At 41.1% G+C, this 12,223-nt stretch overlaps 1 protein-coding gene across 1 annotated transcript; it reads left to right on the top strand.

Moving 5' to 3' along the window:
• The first annotated feature begins 10,156 nt into the window (after positions 1–10,156).
• LOC123471129 lies at positions 10,157–11,832 on the top strand. The gene has a single exon (XM_045172050.1). The coding sequence runs from the start codon at positions 10,248–10,250 to the stop codon at positions 10,965–10,967; it is 720 nt and encodes a 239-aa protein (XP_045027985.1). The 5' UTR covers positions 10,157–10,247; the 3' UTR covers positions 10,968–11,832.
• Positions 11,833–12,223: the final 391 nt, after the last annotated feature.

Here is a 12,223-nt window from a genome sequence, read left to right as displayed (position 1 = left end):
GGAAGTGAAGTACGGCGATTCAATGTCTGTTCTTGGTATATATGTTCTTGCTGTGAGTACATCTTCATTTCTTGTTGCGTTCCCCACAGATGGCTTTTCCAAAGTAAATCGGTGTTCACCTTTTTGTGCAGGATACTGTACATCGCCATCCTTCTGGATGTGCCATTAAATTGTAAGGCTCTGTTGGGGTGAGCCGCGAAGGACGTCTCAGTTTAAAAGCTACTGGGTTGACGGATGTCGAGTTTTGTTTAAATTTTATAGGTATGATCCCTATGTTCTTTTTTTTTTAAATCATACACAGTACCTACCAACGAAACTGGTGCAGTGTACCAATTTCGGCCGCTTTTAACACGGCGTCTTATGGCGCTACATGTCACTTGTTTTTATTTAATATAAAAAAAACTATTGTTTTTTTTTTTACTTTTTTGAGTTTAAGGTTGAAACTAAATTAGTTCCAGGATGTGGGGGTCGGCTTTATAATATTTTCATTTCCCTAACCCCTGTACATGGGATCACCTATACCGATTTCGCCGAGCTAAATTTTGGGTGTTCGCCGTGCATTCCTTATGGCGCTACGCAAAAGGGGCCCTATTTTCAAAAAAAATTTTTAATCACCCTTTGAAGTTGCAAACCTCTAACTTTTACCAATAAGTTTGAGAATAGACAAACTATGGGACCATTAATCAAATTTATTATTTCTTAAAAAATATAACTGCTAAAAATTGAATTGAAAAAAGGGTGTGTAAATTTTTATCCCTAAAAAGCGTAGTAACTTGCATAGCCACCAGAGGTTCTGCCTGTTGTATATGCTTTTAACTATTTTTCATATTGGTTATTTAATCGATTTCATTTTTTTTTGCTTACATCAACACTTTGTCATTTTTATAATTGTAAGTGATTTATTTTCTTTTTTACAAGAAATTGTAAGTATTTCCAAGCAAAAACTATATTAATTTTAATTTCTAATGAATATCTGTATTTAGGAATACCAATTAAAAATTACTGTTTATTTCTATAATTACCAATTAAATGCTTTCATTTCGTGGTAAGTTGTTTTTACTGTTACTTGTCAAGAATATTTTAATATTTATATACCTTTTTTCATTTCATATACAAAATAATGTGATTTCATTGATTATAAAGTGAGTCCCATTCATTTTTAGTGGACAACACAAGTTTTATCCTCAGAAGTGGTCAGTGGTCAGAAGTTGTCGACAAAAAATTTCTTAGCTATATTCATACTTTCAATTTCTCTACAGTATAAATATTTTACTTTGTAATATTAAACTATAATAGTTTTCAAATACATTTATAGAAAATTCTATTACAAATTGAATCATCCCAAACAAAACACTGTATTTGTAACATGAGTAAGACCCCATATAGCACATTTCGGCCGTCGGATGTCCGAATCATGGCCGAACATCCGTTAGATATCTATGAACTCAATTGGTAGTTCCAGGGATGTCCATCGGCTAGTCACCTTGGAAGTGCAATGGATGTGCGAAAATTATATTCTACGGACCTCCTTCCAACAGCCAAGAAGATTTTCAATTGTTTCATTTAAGGATTGGCCTCGAGCCAATCGGGGCGCTTTTTTGCCAATCGGGTTTCTCATTTGAGGCCATTGACGCGTGGCTCATGGTGGAAAATTCTTCTCCCCGAATTCAATTGGGGTTTAATCGAGGTACTTAATCAGTGAAGGTACCCCGATTGCAATCAATCGATTCATCAATGCCAAAAATATTATCGATTGACGGTTTCACCCGATCGATCCGATAACAACCCCGAAACTAGCTCGTTCTACCCGCTTGCCCCGATTTCTACTCTGAAACCGAAAGAACGGCATTTTTAAAAATTGCGTCGGGGCAACAGTTTAACCTCAAATTTTACCCCGCACCGCCCCGGTTGAAAAAGTGGCATCTCAATTCGGCCCCGAATGCACTTTATCGGTGCGGGGCGGTTAACTCGATTAGAACTAATTGGGGCCGATCGCTAAGTTTCTTTATTAATTGTCAAAATATCTTTGTTTCCAAAAGTGGAGAACTTTACCGTGTTAAAATTTTTCCCTTGAACGTATTTTTATTTTAAGTCCGGCATTTAATAAAAAAAAAAGGGGTAGTTATCTATTTGCCGGATGGTTTATTTTTTTATTTACTACAAAAAATGAATAAAATATATGTAAGTCGTGAGTTTGTTTGCACAGACTTGCCGTTTAGCTTACGGGAACCAAGCCATTGGAAATTAACTTACAGGAAATAAATATTATTCGGCATTTAATAATATTTAAAGCATGTATACTTATGGTGGGATTTTAATTTCAAATAATAAATGACTACTTTAAACTTAATATATCATGCTGAAGTTTAAAATTTAAAAAATATTTAGCATAAATTGTTTAATTGCAATTTATTCACTTCTGGTTTAACCTAAGTTCGACATCATCTTGACTTCTTAAAAATCCTTCTGGTGATTTGTTATCGAAAAAAACTCAAGTGTTTTACAACAATTCGATTGGATTGTTCAAAAATGTTAATTAGTATAACTGTAGATTAGCACAGTGGAATAATATTCGACTGTAGTGCGGGAGATCCGAGATCGAATACTGATATAGTCTAATATTTTTTCAAGATTAGATGTCCAATACATGTCATAATTATAGCCAAATGAAAGCCCGTTCGGATATCCTTAGAATGTCCGACGGCGTTGTTGAGGGCGGTCAAAACCAAAAAAAAATACATCCATAGGACATCCAAATCGGATATCGGGCTGACCGGAGGATATCAAAAAGATGTAGGGTCAATCCACGCCGATCCGTCAGATCTTGGGCGCGGGTAAGTCACGGATTTTGTTTAAATTTGGACAGTGGATTCATATAGTTATGAAACACTGATTTTCAAAATTTTATTGTATTTTTCCCAGTAGTTTCTGAGTTATCGCAAAATGAAAAACGTTTTTTTCATTTTGCCGTAGAGCATTTTTTACCGGTGTTTTTTTATTTTTCAATTTTTGTCCCTATTATTTTATTTTTTGAGAAATTTAAATACAAGTTTCTTATCCAGTTTTTCATTAGCTTTCGTTTGGTTACATTTATTTTAGTAAAAAATTAGTTCTAAGTATAGTAATTTAACTTTTAAATTTGCAAACCCTTCCTTATTCAAAAATCGGTAGCCAAAATCTGCGACTTCATAGAGTAGCGGTTTTTTTTTTAATTATTCATTAAATATCAATTAACCATATGTATTAAATTCAAAGGACTTAAATTTATACTTTGGCCGAAACAAATCGGCAAAGTTCATGAATATTTTGGATTTTCTACTTCATTTTATGCCTAACGGAAAGGGTTGGCTTAGCGGAACATAGGTGGCCTTTCCCCTTTACATTACCCTTTACCCTTTACATTAACCCTTTCTGACTATACATGAAAGCCCGTTAGGCAATAGAGTTCAGGCTTTTAATAGAAAATGACGATCCTAGATTCCTTTGCAAAAGGAAAGACATTAGATAGTGTCGAGAAATTATTGAGTATTGCTTCTTTGTGAGCATGTACAATCAGTCAAATTTTACAATGATGACGTAAAAAAATGGATCCAAAGTGCTAATATGATAGTTTCACGTAACAATGTGCACATTTTGGTGCTCATAGGGTAAGTGCAAAAAACAGTATCGTACAAAAAGAATGTTATTTCAAATGCTGCTCTGTGGAAATCCAGTTTACTTTCTGCAACAAAATTTTAAGTAACCAAGTTGCATCTAGAGCAAAAAAATCACCCGCTTTCGGAAAGAGATTAGAAAATCTCTGTGCGCAAAAAGTAAATTAGTTGTGATCCTTTTTTATGAATAATAGATTAACCTTATATGGTCTGATCTGAACGTATATTTATGGCTCCCGAAGCATTGAAATTTTAGAACTGATGACAAAAACATTATACTATTTTCAAATAGTTACAGAAAAATCCGAAGAAGAGTGAAGGAATACTGTCCGAGTTCCTCGTCGATCTACAAAAAAAAACCAATAACATCGTGAAGGTTTTAGACAATGGAGATGGTGAAGTTGCTGCCATATTTGTCTTGCTTGAGAGACAGCTATGTCAAAAATTAGATAAAATCTTAGAAATGGACGGAATATACAAGAAGACAAGAGCTGGCTTCACCCTTTACCATATTTTTATTGAAGATAACAATTTCCCGATAGGGATTCTATCAAAACTCGTATATTCCCACCCCCCTTATCAGGCACCTCTACCATTCTACAACGACCGATGGACCGACCGACACTTTTTCTGAGACTTTACCCCAGAGATGGCCCTGATGGCGCGGCGATTTCAGGGGTGTCGGCACTAATCTTTCGTTCGTTTTTTTATTTTAGATGCTGTGCCGCTGAGATTGGTCTCCTTTTGTAGAGGAAAAACGCAGCAGCTCCCGGTCGAGTCCCCGTTTTTATCGACTGAACGGCGAAGGAGTGTGGAGCATTTTAGATGCTGCATTTAAGATGCTGTGTCGCAAAACTTGACGTCGTCTTGTAGAAGAGATAACGCGGAGATTAACAAACGGGTCGTGTTAATTATCGGCTCAACGATAAACGAACGCGAAGCAATCTAAGAGCGACCCGAAGTTTTGGGGGATTTTTTTTCAGAGAGATGGCGCGTCGGTCATGAAGATAGGGAAAAATCAGGCCACGAAGTTATTTTTCAAGGCAAGGCTTTGTGCGTCGCCCGGCAACGGACTGGTTTTTCCACAGGCCATGTGAACTCCATTGTTTCGATCATGGTCGTCTGCATAAAAAGGGGCAACTTCGATTTCATTTTTAGCAGCTAGCATGGAGCAGTTCAGTTAGAATCTTAGTTGGCGATTTATCTGAAATCAGTAAGTATAATCTGAAATCAGTAAGTATATGTTGATCTTCTGTATCAATTTAGTTGTATGTGTATACATTTAGTTGTATATGTTAGTCGAAAAGCCAGAATGACATTCTCGTCATTTTATGATGACATTGTTTCGTTAATATTTTTGTACTTTTGGGAACAAAGAACATAGGATGTCTTGATGCCAACCAAGTGTCATTGGAAAGACTGTAAAAAGATGTTTAAGGTATTTGACGAATGTGTAATTATCTTAGTAAAGTGACTTTTTTGGTATTCTTAAATTGGCAGGAAAAACCTAAAGCTGGAGAACTATACATTTGTTTCTCGTTACTTGTTTGGTAAATTGGTAAAATGAAACGACATATGACCTGTTACTTTAGATCAATTATTTTCACAAGTGAAGATTGATTCCACAATCTTCCACTTCTCAGACAGACACCCATCCAGAAAGGATGGGGGATAGATGATATGAAATTTGATTAATTAAAAAATTCATATTTTAGTTTATTGATTGCAGAGTCAGAGAACAATGTGTGGAATTTGATATTCAATCCCTCGAAACCCCAGCTTTCCTTCTGCTTCAACAAGGCAATAAAGAAATTATAATTTCGGGAGGTAAACATTGAAACCCAAAATAAATCAGACTTTTTTTGCTGGCTTTTTTGCTTAATTTTATTATTAAACTTAACTTTTGAAAACATGAAGCGTATACATATGTTTAGGGTCAAGTTAACGAAATGGTTGAGTAGAGTGAAACATGAATTTTACATTACTTTTGAACAGGTCCCAGTGGGGCATCCCAGTTAACGCAGCGAGATGCCCCACAATACGACCCAGCAATCTTTATTACTGGCGGTCTTCCACTGCCGGGAATTTGTTATGCATGCAATTACTCAACATGGAATAAGGTAACCAATTCTGTTTTATATCAAATTTGTATTATTCAAATTATTTCACAGCAGTATTCAACATGTCAGAAATAAAAATTATGCCATAAAATAACAAAACAGAGTGCCCGTTGCTTAAAGGCTTAGAGACTCGGGGCAAATGGTGTTACTGATCCATGGTGACAGCGTCGATAAGGTTGTAGAAAGGGTTCGTTGCGTCGCAAAATCTTCGCGTCATATTAATTCCGCCATTGCTGATACTGAACGCCGTTTTATGGGAGTCTAGTTCCATCCTGAAGCGGATTTGACTGAAAACGGCATGTTGGATTCCTTTACATTAAGTGCAAAACATAGATCTTGATGGCTGGTGTAAAAATTACAGGACGAAAAATGTTGCATAACTTCTTGTTCGACAACTGTGAATTGCAAGGTTTCACATTGGAGAAACGCGAGCAGCATCATCGGGTAACTTAAAAGATACTTCTCCGGATCGTTCAGAATCTCATTATTTGCCGCGTTTGATATGATATTAATGGATCCATCTCCCTGTAACACGGCGCAGATGGTAATTGGTTCAATGTTAGTACATTTATCGTGACAATTTATTGGTGAATTTCCCGACCAGAGTGATTGTGTATTGCAGCTTATGTGACGTCACGACAGTATCGTTTTTGACCGCATGGCTGCGCACGGCACTACCCAGTTGACTCTTGACGCCTGTTTGGCCTAACATTTTGCCAGGTTCTAATTCGTTGTCATCAAAAGGCATCTGACATTTAATTATTGATTGGAGGTGAAATTCTCGCTCTATCGGTCCTTTTCATGATAGCGATCGTGATTTATGGGAAATTGAGCTGGTTTTTTGTTTTTGTTTTTGGAAATTTTTTTCGCCATACTCTAGTCGGTCCTTGTCATGGTAGCAATCGTGATTGATGGGCCACTGAGCGGTGTATTTTGAGTTTTTGTCCTTTTGAGTATTTGTCGGCAACAAGTGTCCGTCTTTTTTCCGAGCTGGAGGAAGTGAGTGAATGGCTTGACATTGGCTGGCTTTGGGGCAATTACTGCAACATGGCGACTACGGCATTCAAGCCGTATGGGAGACCTCCTCCTTTTGATTTAGATGAATACAAAGACTCTTTTGAATTATGGCACAAGAAATGGACAATTTTTCTCAGTTTGTCGACGATTGATTCGGCACTCGACGCAGGTGATCGGGGCTTATACAAGGCTCATACTCTGCTATCGTGTTTATCAACCGACACACTTCAAGCTGTACTTTCCATGGGCCTCACCGACGCTCAGCTTGACGACCATACGGTTGTCATCGACCATCTCCGTGCTCGTTGCAATGCCGGCCGCAACCGCCACGTGTGGCGCCAACAGTTTGCCGCCAAAAAGCAAGGCAGTCAACAAGCAGCAGACGATTGGTTGTGTGAGTTGCGGGATTTAGCCCGTAAATGTGAATTTGCTACAGATTGTTGTGCTAGCTGTGAACCGACCCGCATATTAGGCCAACTAATTTTCGGCGTAGAAAGTGACGAAGTTCGTGTTAAACTACTTGAACACGGAGCAACTTTATCACTTGATCAGGCACTGACAATTATTCGAACTGCAGAAGCCTCCAACAAGCAGTCGAAGAATTTAAAGACAGGTGATGCTGCGGCAATTCAAGGCGCGACTTCTTCTTACAAGCGTTTCAAACAAAAATCCAGCAATCCGCCAGCAGGTGGCAGCAGTTCAGCAGGCGCAAAATTCACGGGCTGCTGGAATTGCGGATCAAAGACACGTTGTAAGCCTTTGACGGCCTGTCCGGCCCAAGGGAAAGAGTGTAAAAAGTGCGGCCTACTGAACCATTACTTTAGAGTTTGCCGGAACCCAAAAACAGTTAAAAAACAACAGGGCATTTACATTGACCCCTCCCCTCCGACAGTGGGGGCTGTGAACGCGAGTGATTTAGTGGAACTGGCCGTCAATCCGGAAAAATGGACATCATCGTTATTGATCAATTTTCTCCCAGATACAGGTGCTGACCTAGACGCCATCCCAGAATCCCTCTACAAGCGGAAGTTAAACAAGGTGGCGCTGCAAAAAGGTGTACAACCAGTTACAGCAGTGGGGAGCCCGATTATCAGCATTGGCGTGTTTAGTGCGGTTATTGTGTGGACGACACGTGACAAAGTGTCCCGATCAGTAAACACCGCCGTTCACGTGTTGCGCGAATTGAAGCAGCCAGTGTTGTCCAAAAGGAGCCAACAGACGTTGGGAATGCTTCCAGCCGCCTATCCGCATGCATACGTTGGAATTGTGGCGAGCCCGCCACCTACTGACAAACAACGACATGCCGATCTCAAAACTCTCATGAACGAATGCCCGCGGATTTTTGACGGAACCTGCCACCAGATGTCGGGACCACCATGCCATTTCCAGTTGATGGAGAACTCGCAGCCTGTGGCAATGAGGGGCTCTCGCCCAATATCCGTCCCGTTGCTGCCAAGAGTTAAGGCAGAGTTGGACAATCTCGAATCTGCTAACATCATTCGAAGAGTGGTAAAGCCCACAGCCTGGGTACATCCGTTTATAGCTCTTCCGAAGAAAAACGGTGACATCCGTCTGGTAATCGACTTTCGTGAGTTGAACAAGTGCATAATTAGGCCGAATTTTGAAACGGCCACACCTTTTCAGGCAGTGCGCACCATTCCGCCCGGAATGAAATTTTTTACAGTCATTGATGCACTGAAAGGGTATCATCAGGTACCGCTAGATGACGAATCGATCGACCTGACAACATTTTCTACTCCTTTCGGGCGATATCAGTACCTTCGTCTTCCGTTTGGCGTCTCGCATGCAGGTGACGACTACTGCCGTCGAGTGTCGGAAGTTTTTGATGATCTCCTGAATTGTCGACGCATCGTTGAAGATATTCTCGTATACTCCGCAACGTACGATGAGCACATCGAAGCGGTACGAAAATTATTCCATCGAGCAGCAGCTCACAACGTTGCCATCAACACCACCAAAATAGTGTTCGCCCAGCCCGCTGTTACTTTTGGCGGTTACGTCGTCGATGCTGACGGTTTTCGCCCGGATCCAGAGCTCACCCGAGCTATCCGCGAGTTTCCAACACCCGGCTCCATTACAGACGTCCGTTCATTTTTTGGACTTTGCCAGCAAGTTGGCAATTTTTCTGACCAGCTGGCCGCTGCATTAGATCCATTATCCCCACTGCTCAAAACTGGCTACACATGGGAATGGACCACTAAACATGAAGAAGCTTTCACGGCAGCAAGAACACTCTTGTCTACCGTTCGTGATTTAGCGTTTTACGACCCAAAGCGCCCGACAAGTCTTCATGTTGATGCATCACGGCTTAATGGACTCGGATTTTTACTTAAACAGCTCGACGATTCAAAAGTGTGGCGTGTTGTGCAAGCGGGATCTCGTTTTCTCTCTAGTGCTGAAACACGTTATGCCATGATCGAACTCGAGTGTTTAAGTGCGGCATGGGCTATGAATAAGTGTCGTCAGTTTCTTGAAGGACTTCCTTCGTTTGAATTAGTGACGGACCACAAACCATTAGTGCCCATTCTGAACAGTTATGCTCTAGACAAACTAGACAACCCCCGTTTGCTTCCTTTACGCCTTAAGATGCAGCGCTACTCATTTATTGCTCGTTGGGTGCCCGGAAAACAAAACTCCGATGCTGATGCCCTCTCTCGAGCGCCGGTCGATAAAGCAACCACTAGTGATGAACTGGGTGAAGGATTGCCATCTTTTCAGGGAAAAATTGCTCTGATGAGTCTTTCCGGCAATCAGCTATCACAAACTGATCCGAATCTCGACCCAGTGTTAGAAAAGATTAAGTGTGCTGCAGCCATCGATCCGGTTATGGTAAAACTGAGAAATCAAATCATCTCAGGTTTTCCAAACGACAAGTGTAATTTAGACAGTGACTTGCGTCCCTTTTGGAGTGTAAAAGAACGTTTAGCAATCGATGACTCAGATGACATGATTGTAATGGGACCTCGTGTCGTTATTCCGCATTCTATTCGTGCAAACATCCTGCGTGATTTAGTGCAGATGCACCAAGGTGCAACAAAAACACGTCAACGAGCCCGTTTATCGGTATACTGGCCGAACATTGATAATGACATTGTGAACGCCACCAGAAATTGTAAAACATGTACAAAACATCTACCTTCACAGCAACCAGAGCCGTTTCGAGTCCGTCCACCAGCAACGCGTCCGTTTGAACAAATCCATGCGGATCTAGGCGAGGTGAATGGCCGCCATTTTTAGTGATGGTGGATTCATTCAGTGGTTGGCCTCATGTGGTTGCATTTCGTGACAGAAAAACAACAGCACACAATGTCATTGGCCATATCCGTAATTTTTTTCTAGCGTAGGAGCTCCAGTCACCTTTTGGTCCGACAACGGGCCGCAGTTTGGTGCAGCAGAGTTCCAGCGTTTTCTCACGGATTGGGGGATTACTTCCCTCATGTCTTCACCATATTATGCTCAATCCAATGGCCGGGCTGAAGCAGAAATCGACTCAATGAAGACGCTCATCCGTGGATCATGGACAGCTGGCGCATTTAACGAAGAGAAATTCGCCAAAAGTATCCTGCTTTTCCGAAACGCGCCGCGATCTGGCGGAGCAAGTCCAGCACAGTTGATTTTCAACCGTCCGGTGCGTGACTGTCTGCCAGCTCATCGCCGCTCATTCGCACCAGAATGGCAAAAAGCAGCCGATGTACTTGAGAAACGGGCGAGACGGTCCAAGGAGCTGCAAATAGCTCATTACAACAAGCACACGCGACCCCTCGCTCCGTTTATCATAGGCAACCATGTCCTGATCCAGCATCCCATCAGTAAGCTGTGGTGTACCCCTGGAGTAATCGTAGAAGTCGGCCATCATCGAGACTACCTCATTAAGACTCCAGCCGGGCGGATTTTTCGGCGCAATCGGCGTTTTCTTCGCCCTCGCGTACCCGTATTTCCAGCTACTACACCAGCTACTACACCAGCTACTACACCGGCTACTACACCAGTCCAGCCGGAAGTCGTTCAACCGCCGCAACAGGAACCAACCGAGCCACCGGAACGAGAGAATCCTGCTCCACCGGTACAAGAAAATGCTGTTCCACCGGTGTTACGCCGTTCAACAAGAAAAAAACAGCCGCGGCGCCACTTCTTCCCAGCCGAGTGGACACAATAACACCCATCCCAGTCTCATGTTTACTTATTCATGGCTATGTGTGTGTTGTGTGTCCCCAGTTATTATTTTTCCCTAACATGTTTAAAAAGCAAAGTTAACAATGTACGTTATCTTTGCTCATTGAAAGGGGCGTGTGATGACGCCATCTGGCAACACCGCACCCGTCGGCTCTATATATAGGGGAGAACCCCTTCCCTCTGGGTCAGTCTCTGTCTGCTCTTCATAGAGCACTGGTCGCAGGTGTATCCAATACACGTTGATCCAAGCCGCATCCTATTTTCTAAGTTTCACAGTTTCACAGTTTCTCAGTTTCACCTCCTCATTCTAAGTTCATCACAATCTCAAAATCTACGGTTTATAATTTTTATTCTATGACCTAATTCCTTTACAGACAGTGGCTTCTCGTTTTTTCTTCATACCAGCGATCACATTTGATGCCTCCAATGGTTTTGAGTTGTTAGAGCAAGTTTTACTTTCTACCATGCTTCCACCAACGTGCATCGTCAGCAAACTTTGTCGTTGTGTCGGACTTCCAATCCGGAAGAAAAACGTCAAATTATCGGCGATACGTTTGTCAAAGTAGCAGATAGAACGACTAACGATTTAAATCTCACTTGGAATACTCTACTTCTCAGACAAGGTATTAACCTTCCTTTTTTTGTTATTGCATGTATTAGACTATATTGCCTGTCATCATAAATGAAAATAATACAGGTACTTCGAGGCCGGATTTAATTGAGTCCACTTAGCATATGGCTTCTTCGCGCGGTTTGTTAATACTAATCGTTTGCGCCGAAGAACTTTTCATGGAAGCTGGTTTCGGTGAGACGCATTCAAGAGATGTCGTTTTTGGCCGATTTTAACAAAAGTGGGAAGGCCATACCCTTCCCACTTTTTCATTTTTGGCCAAATTTCAAATTTTGCTTAAAATACATGATTTCGATTCAGAATTGAATGAAAATCTAATACAATTGAATGAAAATCATGGAAATCAGGTTAATTTTTCTATTGGTCTTATAGTTTCGGATTTAAACGTTAATTTAAGTTGGTGCGCTAACAGCGCTGTTTTCGTTAATTTTTAAAACGGCTAGTTTAAAGGAAAACCCATGACTAAATCGAAATCAGCGTTCAATTTTGATTATGCCGTGTGATTTTTGGAGAATTTCAAGAGATGTCATTTTTGGCCGATTTTGACAAAAGTGGGAAGGCGGGATGAAGGCGGGGATGATCACCGCTCGCTTCATAGGACATGTATA

The sequence above is a fragment of the Daphnia magna genome, linkage group LG4, assembly GCF_020631705.1.
Source record: "Daphnia magna isolate NIES linkage group LG4, ASM2063170v1.1, whole genome shotgun sequence".
Lineage (NCBI taxonomy): Eukaryota > Metazoa > Arthropoda > Branchiopoda > Diplostraca > Daphniidae > Daphnia > Daphnia magna.
The sequence above is the reverse complement of the archived record's forward strand: the minus strand, read 5'-3'. Positions and strand labels throughout refer to the sequence as shown.

What these genes read in the sequence shown, in the direction of transcription:
- LOC123471129 (XM_045172050.1), top strand. Translation starts at nt 10,248, where the DNA reads ATGTCTTCACCATATTATGCTCAATCCAATGGCCGGGCTGAAGCAGAA.